This window comes from Bicyclus anynana, chromosome 18 (genome assembly GCF_947172395.1).
Source record: "Bicyclus anynana chromosome 18, ilBicAnyn1.1, whole genome shotgun sequence".
Classification (NCBI taxonomy): domain Eukaryota; kingdom Metazoa; phylum Arthropoda; class Insecta; order Lepidoptera; family Nymphalidae; genus Bicyclus; species Bicyclus anynana.
Genome location: NC_069100.1, coordinates 4,549,927 through 4,576,950, shown reverse-complemented (window position 1 = coordinate 4,576,950; position 27,024 = coordinate 4,549,927). Strand labels below are relative to the sequence as shown.

The following is a 27,024-nucleotide window of genomic DNA, read 5'->3' as shown; positions in this document are numbered from 1 at the left end:
ATAGATGGACCAGCATTTCGAACAAGACCGCAGAACGTTCAGGGTGATATCGGATCTTCAGCGACACTTACTTGTCTTGTGGACGGGCATCCTCAACCCAAAGTGTATTGGATGAGATATGAACAGGATAGAATTATTGTAAGTATTGTAATTTATTTTAAGTTATTATATTTACACTTATGGGGCAGAATCTCTTTGTTTTATTGAATATGCACGCGCTATGGCACGAGAATTCCTGCAGCTCATCTTGATGAGAAAACTTACCTGTAGAAGAGGTGCTGGTTGCAGAAAGAAGTCCTGACCTTCGTAAGTCGGAGCAGAGAAGCAGAAGATCATGGCAATTTACTAAAACTTTACCATCATCAATATTGTCAGCCAACGTACATTGATGGAGATATTATTTTATTTTATTTTATTTTTTACATGTTAGCCCTTGACCACAATTTCTTCTGGTGGTAATTGATGATACAATCTAAAATCGAAGCGGGCTAGCTTGTTAGGAGTAGGATGAAAATCCACACCCTTTCGGTTTCTACCCGACATTGTACCGGAACGCTACATCGCTTGGCGGTACGTCTTTACCGGTAACTAGCCACGGCCGAGGCCTCTCACCAGCCAGACCTGGACCAATTAAGAATACCTCAAAATCAGCCCAGCTGCAGATCGAACCCAGGACCTCCGTCTTGTAAATCCATCGCGCACACCACTGCGCCACGGAGGCCGTAGTTAGGCCTCTTGTGAAGGTTTCCATATACCACGATCTTGAGTCACCAGCACACCAGCATCCAGCGGCATCCTGTAACTTGATTGATGTCGTCCGCCCACCTGGTTCAGGGTTGCCCTTATAGTACCTGGGACCCCAACAAACTATATGCTTCGCCCATTGCCTTAACACTACACTACACTTAACACTACACTTTAGAACTCGTTGGGCTACGAGTATATTGGCTTTGAATCCGATTAACCATTAAAAACAACCGATATCCTCCTTTTAGGAATCGGTTGATCGAACGAATCAACTCTGTAACCCATTCTCGCCAACTAGCAGTCAACGTGCGATACAAGTTGATAAAAGTTAACGAAGTGCACGTCAAAGTTGTCAAATTCGTGTGTCAACGTATCGTGTGACGTGAACAAATTGCGTTACGTCGGCTTCACGCCGTCGCGACGACTCTAGCCGGTGTTAAGTTCCATTGAAATTACTCAATACGGCATTGCCTCTGAATGCAAATTGAAATATGGATACAACATTGGTTTTGAATTTTGTCCAAATAAAGCTTTTTGGCACGGCTTTCGGATACTTTATTTATATTCTAGGATGTTGCTTTTTTATTATATTGCATTATTCTAGTTCAGCAAGACATTTATACTAATATTATACAAAGGTAAAGTTAGTGGTATTGTTGGGGGTAATCTATGGATCTACTGAACCGATTTTGAAAATTATTTTACCACTAGAAAGCCACATTATTTGTGACCGTCATAGGCTATATTTAATCTCCATTTTCTCACAGGAACTGGTTAGCTAGTACGTTATAAATTTCGATACCCTTGGGAATGTAAAATACAATGCTGTTAATAGCATAGTCACAGTTGAAATCTTCTGTTAAAATCAGTATTTTTAACAGAGGATTTCAACTTATATAGTCTGACAAGTTCGTTGATAACACTCCCAAGATATGCGGGCGACGGGGGAAAATACTGCATAGATGTGAAATCGTGCGTGCGGGGAAGTGAGGTGCATCAGTCGTGGGTTTTTCATTCATCGCTACACGCCCCCCGGCCCGCGCGGACCATCTGGAGTGTTACGAACAAAGTTGCCAAGCTATAGCTCCACGCATCTCTGAGATGGTCTTAACAAACATGCAACTATATAATCAAGTAAATATTGTGTGAGAAACAGCACCTCTACAACAACAAACAAGTAAGTACTAGGTACGCAACTAAGTAATACTCTGTATAAAATTGCAGTCAAGAGCCACCTTATCATTGTAGAAATCGGCTAGAATTTCAAACTACATAGTGTATTTTATTGTCCCTAGAAAGTGGCCAAGTCATCAAACCTGACGTTAACGATAAGCAAGCAGACAGCAGGGCAGTATTGGTGCCGAGCCTCTGTGGATGGCTATCAAGACATCGAGGCGCCTGCCATGGTTTATGTTAAAGGTATGATATGCTCTGAATCCCTTTTATTTAAAAGAAAAATCCTTTACGGTAAAGGCCTCCTCCAGGTACTGCCATTTTGATTGCCTTCAGTAGCCAGTTTTTGCCGGTGAAATTCATGATGTCGTCGACCCACCGATAACGTGGTCTGCCTCTGCCTCGCTATCCTTTCGGTCCCGGCCATTTCGTTATTCTGATAGTCCAGCGATCATCTGTGAGTCGAGCGACATGTCCGGCTCATTTCCATTTGGCTTTAAATACTAAGCACTTTATTAATTGTAGACTGTCATTATGGAGAAATAAAAGGCTTTTTTATTTTATTTTATTTATATGTACCTCTTCATTGTCGACTATGTTCAAGCAGCAGTCAAATGTTTTTTTTTTTTGTTAAACCCACTTTTTAAAAAGTTACCGCAAAGCTAAGTGACAGACAACTAGGGATATGAGTTTTTAATACCCCGGGGAAAATATTAAAAACGCTTTATGTTTGGACAAAAATTTAATCAGGGGGTTTACCAAAACCTTTTGCAAAATCGTAATAACTGTCCATGTTATGGGCGTAAGTAATGTTATATCTGTAAGTGGTACGAATTGAGTGAATGATTTGGTCGATGTTATCCAAAATTGCTATACGAAATCTCTCGCAGGATTGGATCCTGTGGCAGAATTGGATAAAATAGTGGCACTCAGGGTAAAAATGTCGAAACATGATTGAATACCTACGGATTTAAGAGCTTGTAGTAACTCTGGATGCTTGAAACCTGCCTACCTTCCAAAGACCACGGACCAACCTCTAGTAGGAGCATGGGCTGATCGGAATAACGGCCTACATAGATCTCCCCACAATACCCCAATATATGAAACAGCTCTCGAAAACTTAATTTGAGAGAGCCGCCACGCACCCCAACAAACTAGTGGTTGAGGCTTGCAGCACATCCCTGATACCAATGCTGATTGTAGATCTAGACGCCCAAAAAACGTCCTTTACGATCTTGACAATGACATAACGAACAACAATGCTTCCCAGGCAACACAAACACAAGCTACACAGCGTCTTCGCCGGCAAAGACGACGCCCCCGATAACCGACGTCACCCAGACATGGGCTTTTTAACTCACGATCTCGGGGGCGCCCGGAGTGTATCAGACACTCTGGCCAAAACACCCTTCCCGAATGGCCCTCTAAGCCGAGGTCCGAGTCTCAGAGGAGACGCCCTTAGAGAGCCGTTCCGCCCATCTACTCTGCTTCTGCGTTCGGGCCCCATCAGGCGATGCTTCTGCGCTCGCCCAAACCCCCCGGTGACGCCGCTGAGGTCCCATAAGGAGCCTACGGCACTTACACAATCAGAAAAAAAGCATGGGCTAACAAACTTTAACTGCTCTCGAAATGAAGTAAGTCTGTTTACCACAGTCTCTCGGTCTATAAACTAAAAATCTAGTGAGGAACACCAACATATCATTTTATTACTCTCATATTTATCGTAGAACGGAGTAATAACTTCTTCGCCACGATTAACTTCACATTTTTTAACCGAGTTGAAAATCTCGGCGCAAAGAACGCGCGAACAAAGTTTTTAAGTGATGACGTCATTTGCACCGCCATTTTGCAGCGCGTTGGAAACTTTGCCGCAGTAAATTTGCCGCGGAGTTGGGGCGTTTGTACTTTGTACAACAGTTCGCTCTTGTAGCGGCGGAAAGGATTTTTGTTAGCGCCTCTGGAGGCCAGATCCTAATAAAAATACCTCGTGTTCGCAACTTGAGGTTATTGTGGGAGAACGGATAAAGTAGGAAGTTATGAAGCTTTATTTGTATGTTTCCTTTGAAAGTAATGGACCGATTTTGAAAATTCTTTCACAAATAGGAAGCTGCATTATGAGCGGGTAGTATAGGTTATATTTTAACCCCGTTTTCATATAGAGACCTGACCTTTGACGCAATAAATTAAGCGTGGAGTACTAATGCCCCTATACAATCAGTTCACTTTTGTAGCGGCGGAAAGGATTTTTAGGCCAGATCCTAATAAATTACCTCGTGTTCGCGACTTGAGCTTACTGTAGGAGAGCCGATAAAGTACCTATAAGAAGATTATGATGCTTGGTGTTGCATACAATGCGTTTTGTATTTTGTAAACGTGTGGGTTGTTTTGAACTTTCTTGATGGTCAAGATGCGTTTTGTATTTTGTAAACGTGTTGGGTTGTTTTGAACTTTCTTGATGGTCAAGTGGGTCTTTGCGGTTACGAATCAAAAGGACCTGGGTCCTTCGTCAATATTGATCCTGTGAGCGATGAAATCAAAGACCACATTTGTAAATGACGCAATTTCGTATACCATTTTATTCATTCAATACTTTTTAAGAATTTAGTAAAATTCTCTGATTTGAGAAATTGGTAGTGTTAGTAACTATGTAAATGTACCGGTCATTATATTGTGCATTTTAAAGAATTAAATATCACCAGTGAGAAAACCTGCATACCAGAGAATTTTCCTTATTCTCTACGTGTGTGAAGTCTGCCAATGCATTGGGACAGCGAGGTGGACTAACCCTAACCCCTCTCATTCTGTGAAAAGACTCGTGCTCAACGGTGAGCCAAATATGTGAGTTGTATACAAACACACACTTTTTATTAAAAAAAAAAAAAAAAATGGAGTTCTAAATTGAAAATCACAGAATTCAATTCACTCTCGTTCAAATTGATGTTTGAAACTGGCACTTCATATGCGGGCATGGCATAGAATGTTAATTATCTGCGGGCACGTATGCCGAGTTAAGTTTTGAATTCGTGACTTCTATGCAGCAAAGCCAATACTATACTCGCTTTATTGACTTTGCTGGGTAAAGCGCGCTGTATAGATGTTATGTTTGTGAACTTTGCTGAGATTGCAGTACTTATGTGGGGTTACTTTGATCAGGGGTGCGATTCTGCTATTTTTGTTACAAGTTTCTCGATTACAGGTGTTTTAACATTATTTATGTTATTGTAGAGGGGAGGTGTCAGTGTTGGTATATATAAGTGGATGTTTGATGACTTGCACTCAGTTGTTTGTTAGGCAGCGTATACACCGTCACGCTGCCAGTCGCGTTAGTGATTTTGTGCAATGTTTTGTGTATGCGTGTGTGTCTATGTGCGTGTGCGTGCGTGCGTGTGTGTATGCGTACCTATCATCATCATCATTATAGCCCGATGGACGTCTCCTGGACATAGGCCTCTTGCATGAACTTCTAAGCACAACGATTTCGAGCAGCCAGCATCCAGCGGCTCCCTGCAATGCGCTTGATGTCCTCGATCCACCTAGTGGAAGGTCTACCATCACAGCGCTTTCCTGTGCGGGGTCGCCATTCCAGCACTTCCCAACAGCCCATTTCAACGTCCATCGACTCTTTGAACTATAACTACGCCTTTACCTATATGTCTTCATCTAGGTTTATGGTTTTATAAATTTTAGGTCCACCAAAAATAATGTCCAATCAAACTCAGTACGGCGTGGAGGGCGGCAGTGTCCACATAGAGTGCGTTTCCTTCTCGGTGCCCAAGCCGGACCTGGTCATATGGAGCTTCGGAGGATATGAGCTGAGTTCTTTTCATAACCAGGTAAGAGTTTGACTAAATACTAAATACTAAAGACTCAAGATCTCAGTGGTAAAGAGAGGCCGGACACATCACTGACAGGTGTCGGTTCGATCCCTGCTCGCTGGAGTATTCTCGTACCCACTCCTTTAGTCTTCCTTCAGTCTTTTCCACCTACAAGGCCCCTCCAAGTAGGTAGTTGGAAAACGGGATTATTGGTAAAAAAAAGCCAAACTTGGAGTCCACAACCAAATTAGGAATAAAATATTTAAACACAAAAATTAACTAAAAAGCGAAAAATAACATCGTATGTGCTACCTTCTGATCACTTTAAACGCGGTGCCAACACAGTGATATTAACTTAAGCCGTAATAAACTTTTAGGATTCAAAGACAGTTCTTTCCCGTGGTTCTTTCAGAAACGGCTTTAATTAATACGTCACTGGCACTTGTCTAACTGAGAACCTCCTCCTTTTTTTCGAAGTCGGTTAATTAAGGTAGAAAACGCATGTCTTTTTTATAAAGTGTTATTTAAATTATATAAACTATACATCTATTATATTTCTAAGCTTATAAATCAAAATTTTAATTAATTTAGGGACAACTTAATAATTATTAACTTAATAATTATATAATTTAGGGTTTTTACTCATCATACATATAGGCAAGATGATAAGTGCAAGTAAATGCTTGTTTCGTTATCTATATCTAAAGGAAAGGTTCAATTGTGTGAAAATAATTTTTAAATTTAACGCTATGAATGAACCGTTAAATTTAAATGTTGAATTGTGAATCTTAATTTAGTCATTATAATAGTAATGTTTATTGCAGGAATATGTGTTCTTGGAGGAATCTTTGCCAGACGGCTTGACAAAATCCACACTGATCATCCGAGAGAGCCAGTTGAAGCACTTCGGTTCATACAACTGTACCGTCTCCAACGCATACGGTACTGATAGTGTGGAAATAAACGTTGTACCTGACAGTAAGTATCATCAGTGGTGTGTAAAAGGTTTTTAATTAAGGTAGGCACTGGTACAAGGGTTTGTGATACGAGACTTCAGGGTAGGCAATTTTGCATCTATTAGGTCTACGCCAATGCGTATTGCGTATCATCATCTATACTTATAATAAATCAGTAGAGAGATTAATTCTGTACAATTTGTCTGTCTGTATGTACGTTATAGAAACAAAAACTACTCCACGGATTTTAACGAAACTTGTTACAATTATTTTTCACACTCTTTGGCAGGTTATAGTATACTTTTCATCACGCTACGATTAATAGCAGCTGATCAGTGAAGGGAAATGTTGGGGAAACGGGAGAAGTTACTCCATTTTTACAGCGATATTACTGTAAGGGCTGGATTAAAGAGGTCTAAGGTTCTTCATAAAGTGTTTTTCAGATAGCATGGGTACGCTGACAATCGCCTGTATGACGTTCATAATACTATTATCGTAAATCGCGGCAAATTTTGAAGAGTGAAACCAACTGTCATCCGCACCATCCTACATAAAACGAACTGTAACAAGTAGGTCTTACACGAAGTTTTGTTCCAGAGTCGATACCCCTCATCGTGATAGTCTGCACGGGGTCGCTGATAACGATAGTCATCCTCATAATAATGCTGGCAGTAATGCTGTGTCATCGCCGCGCGGGCAAGGACCTCAACAAGCCGGATATTACCGAAGTTGGTAAAACTTGCGACCCCTATAAGGATAGTGACCGAAATTCCACCATAAGTGACTTGAAACTCGAGTTGAGACAGGTCGAAGGCAGCTGTGATATGGTGAGTTCTTCATAAAAGTGTGCAATATGTAATTTGGTGGTTACAAATGGTTCTGGATCTCAGATTCTGGAAAAGTTAGCAGCCTGATATTTGGGTAAATGATATCTCAAAGTGTTAGCTTCGTTATGACTATACAAAATACACAATTTGTAAAACTTTTCTCGATAGTGTATTTTTTAAAAAAATACATGTTTAGCTCACATTTTGCTTTCAATCTCAGGAAAAGCAAACTTATTTTCTTAAATTTTTGTTTTGTATAGAAAATTAGGTATTTATCTTGAACATGGCCATTTTGTTTTTCGTTATGTTGTTTAATTTACTTGCAATTAGGTAAAAATGGATTTGGCGCTCATGTCATAAAATTTGCGTCGCGCGTCAATCGCTCCGTGCTTTTCACTCACGTGAAAGTCATAATTCGGCGTCTCCTTTGCGCTTCGAATTTTATCCATATCGTACCGACGCGTTGTGCGCTCTTAAAAATCACACAATCACACAAATATTATAAAGACGAAAGTTTGTGTGTAACGGCCTGTTTCTTCATCGCAAGTAACAGTCAAAGTAACGTCATAAATAAAAAGTGACGGTCTTATTCATTGAAAAATAAAGTCTTCTTTACTACTTACTACTTTTACTGTTACTTTAGCTTTACATGAAGAAACTGGCCGTAAGTGTGTAAGTATGTTTGTTCCTCTTTTACGCTGCGGCTACTGAAGCGATTTGGCTGAAATTCGGAATGGAAATAGATGTTACTCTGGATTAACAAATAGGCTCCTTTTACTTTTCATCCTGGAAAAATCCATGGTTCCAGCTGGTTTTATGAAATACTGAATTGCACGCGGACGAAGTCGCGGGCGTCCGCTAGTGTAAAATACTTTTAGACTATTAACTAAAAAGGAGGATAAGAAGAAATACTTTATTGCACACAAAAATAAATAAAACACACCACTTGTCCAATTGAGTCGATATGATAACTTCGAAATTAGATACACGGTTTGGGTGTTAGGTTTATTTTCGTTACAGAATTTCTTGATTTGCCGCGCTCAAAATAAATAATAAAAAATATGCAATAGCTCAAAAGATTAAAAATGAATAGTTAAGAATTAGCATGCAAAGGCAGCCTTATTGCTATATGGAGGTTAAAGATATAGTTTATTGAGAGCAGCATGAACACACATCCAATCAGTTTTGATCAAAAATATCCTTATTATCATAGCTTTTTCACCATTTAATTATAACTTTATTGTGTAAGACAAATAAAATAATTATTAACAATTGTTTATGATTTAATTCACTATTTAATTTAATTTAAAAATTAATATTGACAAAAATTTTTAAAGATCTCAATTCGCAGGACAATTCAAATAATGGCTCGGAAACGGACCTCCGGTCAACTTTACAGCTGACGACGAACTTGGGCCTTCCCCTCGCAGGGCCCGTGCCCCTTCCCAACGCGGCCTACGACAACGAGCTCATGGACCAATATCAGCGGTACAGCGATGATTTTAATCAGCCACTACATAATATTCACTTTAAGGTAAGCACCGTATACGTATTGCTCAGGGCCCCTCTCCGACGATGCAAACGACAGTGAGCTTATGAACCAGTATCAGCGTTACAGCGAAACAAACACAACAAAATGTTCACTTTAAGGTCGTCGTCATCAACCCATATTCGGCTCACTGCTGTGCTCGAGTCTCCTCTCAGAATGAGAGGGTGTAGGCCAATATTCCACCACGCTGGCCCAATGCGGATTGGCAGACTTCACACACGCAGAGAATTAAGATAATTCTCTGGTTTGCAGGTTTCCTCACGATGTTTTCCTTCACCGATTGAGACACGTGATATTTAATTTCTTAAAATGCACACAACTGAAAAGTTGGAGGTGCATGCCCCGGACCGGATTCGAACCCACACCCTCCGGAATCGGAGGCAGAGGTCATATCCACTGGGCTATGACGACACTTTAAGGTAAGTAGCCCTAAATGCAATGCCCAGGGCCCCTTGCCAACACGGCCGAGTTCATGAATAAGTATCAACAGTACAGCGACGATTTCAATCAGTCACTACACAATATTACCTTTAAGGTAAGTGAAGTTCCGTACAGGGAAAGTCCAGGGCTCGTGCCCCTCCGCGACGCGGCCTACGACATCGAGTTCTATAGTTCCTATAACTTTTTACAGGAAAATCTTAAAGATGCCATTTAAAGCATTAAGCTTTCAGTTACCAAAATCAATACGTTCCTTAAATTTAGTGTAAAGAACCTTCCATGCGAGTGTAACGTGCAGGTGTCCAATTTTTTCTATTATTGTTTAGGTCCTTCGTCCTTTCCCCGTATATTTTGCCTTCAATTATATTTTTATTGAAATTATCGTTTCCTATTATGTGTCCCAACATTTTTCCATAACATTTTCCTCTCTCGTCCTAAATAAAGAGACAATAAAAGGCGAAACTCACAATGCCCTCTTTGTGAGGACCCTCCCTGCCTTTGTTTAGGGGTCGTGGCCATCTTCCATCGGGTAATTTAGTGGATCATAATAATATTAATAATAATTGAAGTGTCCCCTTAGTTTAGAAGTTAGCTACGAGTATTTGCTCAACTATGGATTGCGATTAGATTCCCGTTTCGGAAAAATAGTAGTCCTTACTAATATTATGAACTACTTGACGCCGTGCGGTTACACCCGCGTGGTTCCCGTTCCCGTAGGAATAAGGGGATAATATATAGCTTTCCTCGATAAATGGGCTATCTAACACTGAAATAATTTTTCAAATCGGATGAGTAGTTACTGAGATTAGCGCGTTCAAGCAAACAAACAAACTCTTCAGCTTTATAATATTAGCATACATGTGAAAGTAAGTTTATCTGTCTCGTCTTTATTTTCAAGTGAAAGTTCTATTTCAATCGGTCCAGCCATTCCAAAGGAAAGGCTGAATAAACAGACACAATTTTTAAAAGCTTGTTTGTGTTTTAGTATCATGTAAATAACTATAATCACTTGAGAATACACAGTGGTCTCGAAATCACAGAAACTTCTATTTTTAACCGACTTCAAAAAAAGGAGGAGGTTATCAATTCGTCGGAATCTTTTTTTTTTATATGTAATTGATGGGCATATCTTTTTGCGTTCCGAAGATAAACTTTTGTCCGTTTCACCACAAGCGTTAGCTTTTAGCGATGTCTGTCCTGTGCGATTCACTATTCGAACCTGGAACTTGTGACTAGAACACTAAATCAGTTAGGCCAGGCAGAGACTAACATTAGAGGGGGAATATTAAATTTGATAGCTCGCAAATTTCAAGCAATATTGACTTTGTTTCATTGAATTTAGTATCAAATTACGCTTTGCGATTTGAGTTTCCAGTCACGTACCGAATTATTACACCGGCAACTTGCTTATAACATTTTAGCTCTATGATATATCTATTAATCAAAACTAAAACCGTCTCGATGGTTCAGTGGTTAGCCTATGTGACTTAGAATCACGAGGTTCTGGGTCCAGTCTTGGGCCGCTCTAAGAAATACTTTTGCTTTTCTATCTTCTTTAAATGCCCACCTGCCTATACAACGTCGGCCCCGGGAACCAAGATATTAAGTGGCGTGCATAAGTTTGTCAATGAAGGTATGCACTAGTAAGAAAATTAAGCAAACTGAAAAAAGTTAGAAGACAACTCTTAGGGTCTGCAGTGAATGTATGAAGTGCACGCCTTTGCCAGGTATACTCTCAGATAAAGTATACGGAGATGATAATATGATGAATAATATTGATTCTGGTTAAATAATTGGCTTAATAAAAGTATGTTTCTTAAAAAAAAAAACATTTTTTTGAATCACTCTTCTTGTTTATAAAGTGCATTAGTGTAACAAAGCAGGAAAGTAACATTTAAAGCTGTATTATTTTGTTCTGTTAGCAACAAGCTTCATCAACAAGAAAATGATCAAACAAAACCAATCATAAGTCTTTAAAAAATGACGTAAAGCTCAAGCTGTACGATGTCGTGTAAAACCGAAATGAGTGTGGATTTTCATCCTATACGTCTAACAAGTTAGCCCGTTTTATCTTAGATTGCTCACTAAGGTACACTTGTAATAAAAAAAAAACCTACACAATCTTCATATGTCCGAGTGGGCACTGAGCCTTATCAACAAACAGAAAGAAGTACTATTATACATTTTGTTTAGAATTAAATGATACTTGTTATTCTTTACGTAAGACAAATCACATCTATGTCTATACTTATAATAAAACTGGTCGAATTCTATACATTTCATCGCAATTTGAGATTTTACTTATACCATTTGTAACAACAAACGTTACCGTAGCATAATGGACTAGCAGCGCCTTTTAGAATCTATACTTATATTTGCGAATGTAAAAAATGTTCTGTACAAAATGTACCGAACATTTTGTACATTCTGTACATTGAAGATGTTTTGAAAATATTTGTTGCAGGGTTTTATATACTATGCACAAAAATTAAGGGAGCAGAAAAAAAATCCAAATTTTTGGGGGATTTTCAACAGGCTGTAACTTATACAAAAATGGTCGTACAGCAAAAAAAATAAAAAGCAAAATACATCCATTCAAACATCGATATCTCAGCGAGAAATGCTCGTATCGAGATTTAAAAAAAACGAAATTAAATCTGAATAAACAAGCTATCCGGTCCATATAGAGGTTGAGTCGAAAAAATTTTTTCCACGTCCGTAGATTAAAAAAAAAAACCAAAAAAAAATCGAAAATTTTTTTTCGGTGGTTTTCTTATGATTACTCGAAAAATATTTTCAAAAAAAAATTTTCAAACTCAGATCCAAAAACTAAACACTTAGAGCTACAATTTGCTTTTTATTTTTTTGCTGTACGACCATTTTTGTATAAGTTACAGCCTATTGAAAATCCCCCAAAAATTTGGATTTTTTTTCTGCTCCCTTAATTTTTGTGCATAGTATATGTACAATTGATACTGAAGCCGATTTTTCGACTTTTATGTCTGTCTGTCTGTCTGTCCATGATTTTGTTGACCGGGCATCACGCTTAAACTACTGAATAAATTCAAATGAAAACTGGCACAGTTTGAAACCATAATACGGAAAAGGTTATAGGATACTTTTTATTGCAAAAATAAAATAAGAAGGGGGTGAAATAGTTTGTATGGAAAATCCTTAATTTTTTGAGTTACGTTTTTTCATAAATCACAAAAAAATACGAAATATAATGAAATTCAAAAGTTTTTTAAATTAAACCTCATAAGTGGTGAAATAGGGCTTGAAAGTTTACATTGATTTCCACGCGTACAAAGTCGCGGGCGTCCACTAGTTAATATCTAAGCAGTTAGAGATTTGGGAAACAGTCGTATTGTTTAGAAAGACGATATTACTTCGTTACTTTGGAAATTTTAGATAATTCCTACTCACTTTCCGTGTCATATTTCGCGATACGAATTTCGAGTCACGTCTTTTATTATTTTCAAGGGAAAGTTGTGTCTAAGGTAAGGTTTCATGCCTTGGGAAAGTACTTTACTTTGTTAAATCGAAATTTTGAGTTGTTTCTTAGCAATTTCGTGAGAAACTTTCAGAGTTTAATTGACTTCAAATATCACCATAACGATGTTTTAATGACTCGTCAGTATGAGTTTCGTATTCGTCTCTATCTTTCTCTGTCTAACACGATACTATAGATAGGGAGAGATATAGACCAATTCGAAGTACGCACACAATAGCGCTACTTCTGACGCCTTTTAATCGCAAATTTTACTATGTCTTACTTTACATACATACTAGCAAACGCCCCGATTAATAACCCCGTGTAATGTGTAATTCCCTTACACGTGAAAACATGTGGATAAAATAAAACTTAATAAAGACACGAATACCGTGGATTTCTATTACTATTTTTTGATATTATCTAAAACACACACGATTGTTTAAATTCTAAAAAGGTCATGAATATTCAAATTGCAAACTTTACTGACTAATTTGTCAAACTTGGTCGAAAGCTGTTTAATTTTTCCAAGTAATTTAATGACGTGAATATCGAATCTATTCATAATTTTGAAGAAATATTTAAGACGAAGCTCCACTAACCAAGTTTGGTGAATTCCCTGAAAAAATCCTTTAAAATAAACCGACACACAGTTTTTGGGTAATTTTATTCACATACATTCTTTTTAAAAGTGGGTTAGAATTAAATTTTCTTTTTAATTTAAGCAGCAAATAACAAAAACACGAAATGAGGTTTTATAGAAAGGATCTTAATAAATAAATCCCTAAAATTGCCAGAGAGGAAACCTTATTAAGATATAGGTTAATTGGAACTGATGCCCAGTCGGTTTTAGTTAGCGTTGAAGTTGCTTCTTAGCGACTAAATAATGCAGGGCAACTAAGAAACTTTGTGCCTAATGACATTAATATAGCAAGGCCTGATATTGAGGTCTGGAAGTTATTGGAAATTTACTTTATATAAGCTTACTTAATTAGTTGTAGGGGTCTTTGACAGTTTGACAAGGTATCTATGCATACAAAGAGAATAGGGTAGTTGAGTCGTATTAAATTTTATATAAATAATATTAATTTCGTGTTGTATGGATATTAATTAATAAAAGTTAATGATTTAATTAAAACTTAATTTAAATATCACGTATTTTTTCAAATTTTACAAACGTCAAAAACGCTGTCGTCCATTTTGTGGCGTCACTAAAACCGGTGGTGGATTTACCAGTAGGGTAAGTAGGCTGGAGCCTAGGGCGGCAGATTTCAGGGGGCGGCAGATTTGACCTAAAAATATGTTTCTTCTACAGAAATAAAGATACGATAATTTTAATATTTTAGTCCTGTACGTCCTCAACAGTCCTATACTAAAATATTAAAACTTAAATTGCAAGTTTTGATTGACGCAATTTAGGGAAATTGTATTGATTGGGAACTAGGATGGATACCTGTCGAATTTCAATATGATTTTTTTTTTCAATCTAGTAGATCAATGAACAATTTAAGACCATTAAAAAAAGTGTCAACTAGACCATTGTTAATGCTCAGGTTGAAAGTATAGTTGCCGGTAAAATTGGCTTAAAAACTCATGCGATGACGTACAATAATATAATGGATTTTTAAAAAGTTTAATTAATCTTCGGGTTGGCGAGCTTAGGGTGATAATTTGTAACTTTTATGGTCACTAGTAGTAGTAGGTAACCCATATTCGGCTCACTTCTGAGCTCGAGTATTCTCTTAAAATACGAGGGTCTAGGCCAATAGTCCACCAGCGTGGTGGACTATTGGCCTAGCCCCTATGCGTATTGGTAGACTTCAAACACGCAGAGAATTAAAGATAATTCTCTAGTATGCAGATTTCCTCACGATGTTTTTCCTTCACCGTTTGAGACACGTGATATTTAATTTCTTAAAATGCACACAACTGAAAATTTGGAGGTGCGTGCTCCGGACTGGATTCGAACCCACACCCTCCGGAATCGGAGATAGAGGTCATATCCACTGGGCTATCACGTATCTTGGATATAAACCTAGAAATTTTACCAATTTTTAATAAAACATTATTTTTTAATTAAACAAATACGTATATCAGCATCCACCAACCTAAAGGATTCTTGTAAAATCTCATAAACAATCTGTCTCTAAACCCATTCACTACGTGACTGGAAATTTCGATAGCGAAACGTAATTTGACGCCCAAAGCAATGGAACTTTGTCAACATTACCTAAAACTACGTTATTAAATTTAATATGGCCGTCGCAGACTCAAAATTTAGCGCTGTTTATTGAAACAGTGAATGTATCTAATTTAGAGTTGTTTGCAATACAAAGCACAACTGGTTTGGTTATTCCAACATAACTGCGGAATTGATTTCCAAAATTAACAGTTGGTTTCCAAAATTGGAAGTTATTTATTGACATCCGAGTTTAATGTTTACTGTTATTGGAATGAATAGTCCAGGATCCGTGGAGATTTTTTACAATTGATCACTATCAAGAAAATCTTGATGAGACGCTTAACTTTTATATTTACGATAATTCTTGATTCTGGTATTTAACTGGGTTACTGGGTTATAAAAGGGGAATGGCCACCGGCCCATACAACGCCGGTCCAGGGAACCCAGATATGCCCCCGTATAAAAATATATGGAGATGATAATATGATGTTTAACTAAGGATCTGAAAAAATAATTGGCTTAATGTATGTTCCTTGAGAGAGCCGTGATAGCCCAGTGACTCTGCCTCCGATTCCGGAGGATGTGGGTACGAATCCGGTCCGGGGCATGCACCTCCAACTTTTCAGTTGTGTGCATTTTAAGAAATTAAATATTACGTGTCTCAAACGGTGAAGGAAAAATATCTTGAGGAAACCTGCATACCACGGAATTTTCTTAATTCTATGCGTGTGTGAAGTCTGTCAATCCGCGTTGGGCCAGCGTGGTGGACTATTGGCCTAACCCCTCTTATTCTGAGAGGAGATTTGAGCTCAGCAGTGAGCCGAATATGGGTTACTGATAATGATGATGACCCAAAAATCTATTAGAATTTGTATTTTCAGACGCACGACCAGACCAACGGTTATGTACCATACGTGGATTACTCCAGGGACTATGCACCGCCACAGACAAATGATTCGATGACTGGTTCCTTATCGAGGAGTACTGATGCCTCCACATATCAGAGCCATTGCGGGTCTTTGAACCGCCAAGGCAGCTGTGGACGTCTTGGTGGAATGATCGGACCTGATCGTAAGTTTGTACCTACTATATTGTACCTACTATATTTTTTAATGTGATACATCTAACCGCACGTAAAATTTCTGGCGTGGCGACGAGTCGCCACGCTATATGATAGTACATATGTAGTAGAAATTTAGAATTAGACTTTTTTCACACTCCTGTTTATCAGCTTGTAAATAAAATTAAATTGTTACTAGAATTAATATTTTTAATTTTGTTTTTTCTTGACTAGTTTATTTTTATTGTTATTTTTTTGTGTATTCTAATTCTTGACTATTGTTATTAAGTTATTTGAATTGTTTAATTTTAGTTAATTTGACTTGGTTAATGTTAATTTATTCTTAATTTTTAATTTGGTTGAATTTGAATTATATTTATTATTTTTAAATTATTTTGATTGTTTAATATTCATTTTGTAATTTTAGATTTATTGTTGTAATTATATTTCTGATTGCTCGAGAAACGAATTGGGAAACTGTAATGTTTCTCTGGGCATAATTCATGTCTATAAATAAATAAATAAATAAATATATATATATACAGTCTATATGCAGTAGTGAGTACGGTGTGGCGACGCGTCGCCATGCGCAATCGACTGTGCGATTCTCTCCCACTCGATCCGGCGTTAAGCCATCTCTCTCGCTACACTGAGCTCGGATACCTATAGTGAATACTCCGTAGTGTATACAGTGTTGTTTACCTTTTACAAAATAATGTCGATGTTTTTTTCTTCTTTCGATAGTCTGTGTTGTCGTAACGGATCCGAGACATCGTACTTTTAAGCTCAGAGCTTCTCAAAGTCACTCAGGCGATGCGCGATATGCTCAGAGTGTCTCTGCAATAAAGCCATCGATACAGCTCAACGATTTGGAAAGCTGAGGTGACAATTTGCAGGGCATATAGTTCGAAGAGATACACTTTGGGGTTACAAGGTCGAATGGTAACCACGTACCGGAAAGGGCAATGTTGGTTGATCCTCTATTAGTTGGATTGATGACATTAAACGGGTTTCTGGAAGCCAAGATGTATAGAACTCCCTAAAAGAGGTCTATGATAAGCAGTGAACGTCCATCGGCTGATAATTATGAAATTATGATGAATATAATTTTGGCGGGGCATGGTCGGTCAAAATAGTTGTAGTAGCGCTTTAAGATGACAGAGCTCATCCTGGGAAGAAGCACCTTACTTATTTCGACCTGTGCAAAGCTGTTTCCTAGTCTGGAGTTATTTGCTCAATTTAAATGTTATTTTATGTTTTTTGGAAAATAAGATGTTTCCTCTTCTTTATTCATAAATAGTGCAATTATTTATACAAGCTGTAGTGTTCGTGTATATATACACCGGTAGTGGGCGAGAGCGGCCAGTCTATCTCTGGCTCAGACTCAATACATAAGGACTAGTATCGCACCCAAATTCACGAACAAAATTTTCTGCCATTTTCTAAGGAAAACGAGCTTAGATTTCATACATATCTCATACTAAACTAGCAGTTTTTGTTCGTTTTTTACACCATTTAACTACACAAAAAGGTATTTTTACGGAGGTTTTTAACCGACGGACAAGATTGTAAACTATGAAACATCGATAATATAGAGACAGTGTTTATAATCGCATAAGATCGTTGATCATATACTTTGACAGAAAAATAATGTCTTGCAAAGCAGGTCTTTATCTGTCTGAGATCTGTATTAGTCTGAGATCTCTGGCATCCAGAAGAGGCGGACGTGCGCTGCTGGCCAGTGTAGTGGTGAGACGCTAACTTACTGCTATTACAGTAAGGATAAGGGACCTTACACTAGCTAAGACAATACTATTTAACTAGGCTAAACTTATTATAAAAATAAAATAAAAGGAAATATCATTATATCTACAACTATAAAATTAGAATAAATTAAAACTAATACCTAAAAATACTTACCAAAACTCGCCGCCCTTGGTATGGTGCCCATTTCCGCGTTGAATTGCGATTAAAAATTCCTCTTCTTGTCCTTTAGTGATACCAATGGGAAACCCCGGCGTGTTAATTACGGGCGGAGTCGACGTACGATATGCTGCGACTTACGGCAATCCATATTTACGAGGAAGCAGTGGACCGATGTGTGAGTTTATGTAAAATCTTCTTGATTAATCCTTTACCTATCTATGTTCTTGTCATATTATAGTTCGTTCATCTATAAAGAGCCTCAATAGCTTAACGGTAAAGTGGTTGGACTCAACACCGAGGGGTGGTGGTTCGATCCCCGCCCCGTTGATCTATTGTCGTACTTATTCCTAGCCACAGATTAATTAATTTTCGACGGCCTCCGTGGCGCAGTGGTATGCGCGGTGAATTTACAAGACGGAGGTCCTGGTTTCGATTCCCGGCTGCGCAGATTGAGATTTTCTTAATTTGTCCAGGTCTGGCTGGTGGGAGGCTTCGGCCGTGGCTAGTTACCACCCTACCGGCAAAGACGTACCTCCAAGCGATTTAGCGTTCCGGTACGATGCCGTGTAGAAACCGAAAGGGGTGTGGATTTTCATCCTCCTCCTAACAAATTAGCCCGCTTACATCTTAGACTGCATCATCACTTACCATCAGGTGCGATTGATGTCAAGGGCTAACTTGTAAAGAATAAAAAAAAATCAATAATATAGGTACAGATGGAGCGTACGGAACACGACGGTGTCGCACCCGTCACAAATATGAAATTCAAAAACGAATACGTTCTCTTGTCAGTACGACACGAACCATCGCATCGGTAATTTTCAATATTACTCAAGAAAAATGGCGTCTCCTCTTCGCTGTGAAGTCGGATTTCTAAGTACGGCCATCTGTGGAGCCATTTTTAAAAGTCGAGCGCTCCAAGGTCACGCGTGTTTAAAACGCCCGATTACATTAAAATGTATAATAGGAGCTATTTAAATATATTTTTTGTTGGAATTGTTATGAAACAAGCTAATTTTAATTAATAAATGTAATAATGCAGTAAAAACAAGTAATTTTCAATAAAATATTGAAATCCGAACGCGCGATAGTTGCCCGACTGTCGCACAAAACCCGCTATAATTTAAATTTTTACCTTTATTTCTAGATTGTCTTTGGTTTTTTACTTTTTCTATACATTATTTTACTCTACCAAAGAATAAAACACTCATAATGTACAAAGATTTAAAAAAAATATGATTCTTATGTTTTACTGTTTTCAAAAACTAAAGAAATAAGGTGGAGTATTTTATTATTGATTATTATATTACGTAATCGATGTTAGTGTTAAATTTTGAAATACAAATTATGAAAATATGCGAATGTCAAGGAGACACGTGACTTTTGTTTTTTTAATGGGTCGCGCCGACTTCAGCACGCAGTTTGTAAAGACTCTCTCTAGTTACTCTATGCTCCTAGCACAGTATTTCCCATTAAATAAATAAATAAATAAATATACTTAAACAATTCACATCACCATCTAGCCCCAAAGTAAGCATACAGAGTAGCTTGTGTTATGGGTACTAAGATAGTTGGAGGAGCGGAACTGTTGGTTATCACTCATCTCACTTCATAGTGGAACTTAGTTACCGAGTCAGCTAGTCGTATCTATGTTAAGGCACTTCGACGTTTTAATAAGTAAATGTGTCTGTGAACTTATTTTTAATGTATTTTTTGCCACAGCTTACATACCACCAAGCAATCCTGCCAAGAACGCTCCCCCACCTTACTACACTTTGAGAAATACTAATCATCACCCTCCAAGTAAGTACCTACACCTATTTTTTATTTTTGTCATCAATAGATTATTAAGTTTCTTAGCAACGATGTACCTATTAATGACACTTGGTCCACTCCTTAATATGAGTTCTAAATACACAATTACAAAACGCAGGCTATTCGTAATTCAAAATGATTGCCGGGGTTATATACACCTTGTACGTTTTTAACATTGCCGACCAATTGTAGACCCTATGACCCTAATTATAAAGCCCTTCGTAACAATGTAATTTATGCCATCATCTTCTTAGGTACGTCGGTAACCTCTCCGTCGTCATCATCATCATCACGACCGTTCACATCACCGCCCACCTCATCACCAACTAGCAACCATAGCGCTCAGCCTCAAGTAAGAAGAGTTCAAAATATTCTTAGTATTTTTTTTTTATTCAAATACGTCCCTGTATTTACAATTACGCAGATAATATTTACTAAAAACCCAAAAAAATAATTAATATTAAGAATTACAAAACTCAGTATGTCCCGTCCATAATAGTCTTCGAAATATCAAAAGTCAGGTGTAGGCAACATTTTTAAAACTTTGACTTCTTATTAGGTGCCTAAACCACTGGTTCAGGCGACTGGAGGCCTGTACATACTTCCACCGTCCAGCCAGGGAAGCATGCACTCATCCCAAATATCTACCAAAGGTAAATAAACGTTATAATCTACTCAAAGCTTTGCTTTACTTTATTCTTCATCTTCTTTGTTGCTACTCTCTTGACAAAGAGGTCGTGCTCGTCATTTAGGTGTGGTGGCACGCCTCACTATCCGTCTCCACTTACTTTATTAGTTTTTTTTTTTTTATTGTTTACAAGCCCTTGACTACAATCTCACCTGATGGTAAGTGATGATGTAGTCTTAGATGGAAGCGGGCTAACTTGTAAGGAGGAGGATGAAAATACACACCCCTTTCGGTTTCTACACGGCATCGTACCGGAACTTTATTGGTGAATACTTAAATTGTAAAACAAAATTATAACTCAAATTCTCAGTATAAAAAACCGAATTGGAAGTCATACTCTTAAAACAAAAAATATATTTGTATGTTTGTATAACTTTGACACCATCGAACCGATGTGCCTCAACCGGATTAGAGATGACATAATGCGGAGAATTGAAAAAATTTAATTTTATGCGACTGAAGGTAATTGGGGCGTCCCCCTTGTGTAACGTTTCAGTAAAAATAATTCCCTAAGGCCATTTACTACATGTCTGTGTGGAAATATACATCCCAGAGGCGTCCAAGTGGACTACAAAAATTATTTCTAATATACATAAATAAAAAGAATCTTTTAGTGTACATAATATTATAACTTATTTTTTTATTTCCAGGAACCGGGACTCATGTATAGTTCAAAATTTATCTTTAGTGAAATAAAAAATTAACGAACAAATTATTTGTGTTTACACATTAAAAATGTTTGTAATATATGGATAGAGGTAGAGAAAGAGAAGTTTGTAAAATAAATACCTATCCCAAAACAGTTTTCACTTTTATTTTGGGATATGTCGCTGAATTTCTTACTTATATAAGTTTAAGAAACTTTTTGATTCAATTTAAAATGTCAATGTATTATTTTGATAGTTAAGTATTTTTACCATTGAGATGATATTACGTCTAGCGTCCCGTAAACTTCCAGAAGTCCCTACCTATTTATCAAATCTACAAGGCCCTACCTTACTTAATTTTTATAAGTAGGTATACTCTTTGATACGGTAAAACTACTATGAAATTAACATTATTACTGATTTTGCGCATTTTCTCTTCTATTTCTCTTGTTGTAATCTGAAGTATTATTATGTATTCTAGATGTAGTAAAATCTCATTGACATTTTTTATTTTTAAATAGAGGAATACTTTTCTATAATAAGATACTCAGAACAGCCTAACTAGAAAGCTTTAAGTATAATGTCAAAGAATCAAATTTAGCATAAAATATTGTAAGGACTTTTCATTTATATAAGTTTTTAATTAATTTACACTAATGTACTTTTTATATAGATTATAGTTTTTAACTCAATATATATACTGAGTGGTATTGCCTAAGCCTCATGACATCATAAGCACGAAATGCAACAACAATAAAAAATTAAGTTGTTGAATTAGTTGCAATGCAACATAATATTGTTGCCTTGCTATTAAGTCAGAAACTTAATTCTGGTCGTGAAACTAAATAAAAGTTTTTGTTACTATAAATAAATGACAATAGTTGTTATAAATAGTTTCTGAGCGGTCTTTATAATCGTATGCTTGAAAACTATTACAACAGTAATAATTCTATAGCTTGGCAAATTCGTTCGTAACATTCCCAATGGTCCGCGCGGGCCAGGAGGAGGGTAGCGATGCCCCGCGCGCACGACTTCATACCCTCGCATTCAATCCCTCTGCCCCACGCGCTCGACTTCACACCCGCGCAGTCTTTTCCCACGTCACCCGCGTATCATGAGGCTTGCCAAGCTATAATACAATTATAATTGTTGTGATTACGTTGCAATTTTTATCTGATCGTGAATTTAAACACTTAAATTAGTTTTAAAATATAAAAGTTATTAATTTTACGTTTTATATCAATTAATTATTTAACTAAGACTGATGATTTTTAAAACTATGTAGTTATTAAAAATAGATTTAAATTAAAATAATGCAAAATTTTAATTTAACTTTTTTAGCTAGAGGCATTGTATATAAAAATAGTTTTTTTATTTGTTTTAAAAAACTGCCATGTTCTATTACCTTGCCTAGTTTTTATAAAAAAAAAATGTTTATTTTTTCAAGTATACAATAAATAACGCATTAACAAATAATTGTTCTCTAATATATTTTTTTTCTGCCGATTTCGAGCCGTGATAGCCCAGTGGATATGACCTCTGCCTCCGATTCCGGATGGTGTGGGTTCGAATCCGGTCCGGGGCATGCACCTCCAACTTTTCAGTTGTGTGCATTTTAAGAAATTAAATATCACGTGTCTCAATCGGTGAAGGAAAACATCGTGAGGAAACCTGCATACCAGACAATTTTCTAAATTCTCTGCGTTTGTGAAGTCTGCCAATCCGCATTAGGCCAGCGTGGTGGACTATTGGCCTAATCCCTCTCATTCTGAGAGGAGACTCGAGCTCAGCAGTGAGCCAAATATGGGTTGATGACGACGATATATTTTTTTTCTGACCTTGCATGTCAACATCTTGTCTTTGTTTAGTGTCTGTAAAAGAAAGCATGTTTTGTCTATGAGTGAGTTTAAGATGTCAATTTAAGTGATATCATGTCTTGCGCTTCACATAGACTATACAAACATAGTGTGTAACAAAGGTTTTATGCTATTAGATATGTCACTAACGAGTCGAGACTTTTTTTTTATTCTTTACAAGTTAGACTACAATCTCACCTGATGGTAAGTGATGATGCAGTCTAAGATGGAAGCGGGCTAACTTGTTAGGAGGAAGATGAAAATCCACACCCCTTTTCGGTTTCTACACGACATCGTACCGGAACGCTAAATTGATTGGCGGTACGTCTTTGTCGGTAGGTTGGTAACTAGCCACGGCCAAAGCCTCCCACCAGCCAGACCTGGACCAATTAAGAAAATCTCAATCGACCCAGCCGGGGATCGAACCCAGGATCTCCGGTTTGTAAATCCACCGCGCCTACCACTGCGCTACTGAGGCCGTCAAGACTGAGGCGAACAAAAGTGGCTAATTGTCTTAATTTCATTTAATCGCATAGTAATCAAAGAAAGTTTTGAAACAATACCTGAATATTGTCTACAATGTCGAGTTGTGTGTTCAGGGAGTGTAATTACACTACTATTGTAACTATTCAATATACATAAATCTATACTAATACTATAAAGCTGGAGAGTTTGTTTGATTGTTTGATTGAACGCGGTAATCTCTGGACCTACTGGTCCGATTTGAAAAATTCTTTCAGTGTTAGATAGCCCATTTATCGAGGAATGCTATAGGCTATATATTATTCCTGTATTCCTACGGGAACGGGAACCACGCGGGTGAAACCGCACGGCGTCAGCTAGTATATAATGTAAGTAAACACAAAATTATGCATGTCTGCTCAGTGGAGCTAAATTCGGATCATTTTTGCGGTGATTTTGTAAGCACGTTACATATCTATAGTATAAAATATCGTTGGTGTGCAAATATACATACTGACTTGTCCGGTACTTAGTTATGTCAAGTAGACATGAAAATTAAATCTACACTTAGTTTTAGTTTTCTGCTAAAGACTGTATTTAATGCATTTAATTTTATATAATTAAAAGGCTTTTTAATTAATATACAATATTGTACAATTTTAGTCAGTAAGTCTGTCCTTTTAGGAATAAAACATTTATAATGTTTTTTTAAATGTAAATAGAAAATGTCGAAACATAGGTTGAAACTAGGTTTTAAATACTGAATGTGTTTTTTATAGTTTTAATTTAGTTGATCTACTGAAACATGAGCTTTGCTTTTATTTATTAAATTTGATGCAATAGCCACTTACCATCAGGTGGTAATTAAATAATTAGGTAATATTTTTTTTAAACTACAAGCTATTTAAGTACGTAAAAATGCAAATCTCATGATTCGATATTTCAATTCTTTGAGCATGTTGATATATTTTGATGCTGTGGTAATAAAAAAAAGGTTTTAATAGGTTGGTCTTTTTTTTTCAAACTGATTATGACCCACTTATACACACACAAGGCGGTGTTCCACCACAGCTGCAAACGGAAATAGCCTACCAGTAGAACTTTGTTGACGACCCCCCACTCAGCACCGGCCTGAAGTAAATTTTAGAATAGAGCAAGATCCAATTATGGCGCCTCTACTGTTTGCTCCTAATAATATATACCTATACCAATTGTGAGTGCAAAGTAAGTATGGTACGTGAAGTACTCGACCATGTTCTGGAGTGACCAACGTTCTTTACCATTTAGGCGCCCTCTAGGATTTGGCGCCTGGAGCGACTGCTCCGTTCGCCGAATGGACGGGCAGGCCCTGCCCCCACTCAATTTACAGCGTTACGACCTTATCCTTAGCTGCTTTTACGTCCCAGGCATGACGTCCGGACGTATGCTCTCTCCTAATCGATCAGTGACTATTAGCTTGGCTAGTTGACAATGAAACACGGCAAAAACTCACGTGGTACAACGTTGGAGTATGTTCCACTAGTTTCCAACCCATATGATCCAACTGGGGCGCGCCGCAGCTCGTAGCGCGCATTGGGAGAAGGGCTGAGCGGTGGGAAGTGAATGTTCCGTTATAGGTACGCTCCGACGGTTTCTAAATGTCATCTTAATTGTATCAATCTTGCAAGCAAACCGAATTAACACTATGTTGGTATGTTATTTTTATTATTCAAGAGATGACTTTATTTTAATAATGAAGTCATACAGACCACGCTAAAAATAAACAACACAATTCACATAAATATAACAAGGCTTTCATCCCCCGTTAAACCCCATCCAGCCCTTAGCACCCTAAAAAGGGTTCGCAATTTCATAGTTGTGTCTCACTCATCACAAAGAGGGCCCCGGCACAACCTCTTAAGAGTCTTTTCTATTCTAAGAGGCAGAGGGTTGCTATAAGTGGTGTGTTCCAATAACTGAAAATGTTTTGATTGTATTGAATCAACACTCGGACGGGAGTCGAGGAAGTTTCTCGATTTCATTCCTCTTGTGGTGTGATGAATATATTATTTTGTTTAAATTTTATTTTATCAGCTCATTTCTTTTTATTCTTTACAAGTTAGCCTTTGACTACAATCTCACTTGATAAGTGATGATGCTATCTAAGATGGAGCGGGCTAACTTGTTACGGGTTGGATGAAAATCCACACCCCTTTCGGTTTCTACACATCGTACCTGAACGCTGAATGGTTAAAGATATCCTTGACAGTTAACTAACACTCCCCTTCTCCGCTCGTATTGTTCTCCCTGCCTAGTCAAATTTAGTAAAATTCTTGTTGATATTACTTACTAGAGCAGCTTATAATACCCGTTATAATATACTAGCGGACGCCCACGACTTCGTCCGCGTTAATTTCGATGTCAACTTTACTACTACCCCTACCCTACACAACCCCTACATCTACCCTACCCCTACCCTACCCCCACCCTACCCCTACTCTACCCCAACCTACCCCTACCCTACCCATACCTTACCTACACCCTACCCCCATCCTACCCCTAACCCCATCCTACACCTACCCTCCCCGTACCCTATCCCTTTCCTACCCCTATCCCACCCGTACCCCTATCTCACGCCTATCCTACCCCTACGCTACCACTTCCCTATCCTACCCGTACCTCTACCCTACCACTACCCTATCTCTACCTCTACCCTACCACTACCCTAAACCCGGCCCTAAACCTACCCTACCCCTACACTACCCCTACGCTTCCCTACCCGTACCCTACCCTACCCCTAGCAAAATCGGTCCAGTCCTTCGAGAGTGGTGGTATGACCATGAGAAATAGAGACTCCTATGCTAATAATATAAAGAGGTAAAGTTCGTGTGGTTGTAGGAGGTAATCTCTGGATCTACTGGACCGATTTGAAAAATTGTTTTACCAATAGAAAGCTACGTTATTTGCGAGTGTTATAGGCTATGTTTGATCCCCATATTCACACGGGAACGGGAACTACGTAAATGAAAGCGCCGGGCGTCATATAGCGGAATTACTGCGTCTTTTAGAAATTTTGTATTATCTCCGAAACTATTTAAGTAATTAACATACTGTAAAGGGCAAATCTTATCTCCATAATATCCTTGAGATTATTAAATAATTTATTTTAATAAGGATTAAAGTTTAGTTGTATAAATAATGACGTAAACCTAAGTATATAAAATTAATAATTTTTAAAACACAAAAGGTACTATATCTGCTAATATATAGAAGATAGATATATGGCGTCGCGGACTTTTTTGTAGAACTTTTAAAGATACATATAGTCTCTATACATTAATTTCAATTTTACACAATGGTTAAGGCAGCGCATGCGAATAAGTCTGTTTAAAAGGTTTTTAGTCCGACCTG

At 37.7% G+C, this 27,024-nt stretch overlaps 1 protein-coding gene across 2 annotated transcripts in view; it reads left to right on the top strand.

Annotated features, from left to right (window-relative positions):
* LOC112055133 (irregular chiasm C-roughest protein) overlaps positions 1-24,637 on the top strand; it is a 126,856-nt gene extending 102,219 nt beyond the window's left edge. For both annotated transcript variants that reach the window (XM_052886729.1, XM_052886728.1), the window contains exons 11-22: positions 5-138; positions 2,043-2,166; positions 5,608-5,753; positions 6,560-6,713; positions 7,289-7,518; positions 8,870-9,052; positions 16,062-16,251; positions 18,237-18,341; positions 19,889-19,969; positions 20,236-20,333; positions 20,541-20,634; positions 21,320-24,637. In XM_052886729.1, the coding sequence (XP_052742689.1) occupies positions 5-138; positions 2,043-2,166; positions 5,608-5,753; positions 6,560-6,713; positions 7,289-7,518; positions 8,870-9,052; positions 16,062-16,251; positions 18,237-18,341; positions 19,889-19,969; positions 20,236-20,333; positions 20,541-20,634; positions 21,320-21,339 (1,559 nt within the window). In that variant the 3' untranslated portion in view covers positions 21,340-24,637. The remainder of the gene's footprint in view (positions 1-4; positions 139-2,042; positions 2,167-5,607; positions 5,754-6,559; positions 6,714-7,288; positions 7,519-8,869; positions 9,053-16,061; positions 16,252-18,236; positions 18,342-19,888; positions 19,970-20,235; positions 20,334-20,540; positions 20,635-21,319) is intronic.
* The last annotated feature ends 2,387 nt before the right edge of the window (positions 24,638-27,024 follow it).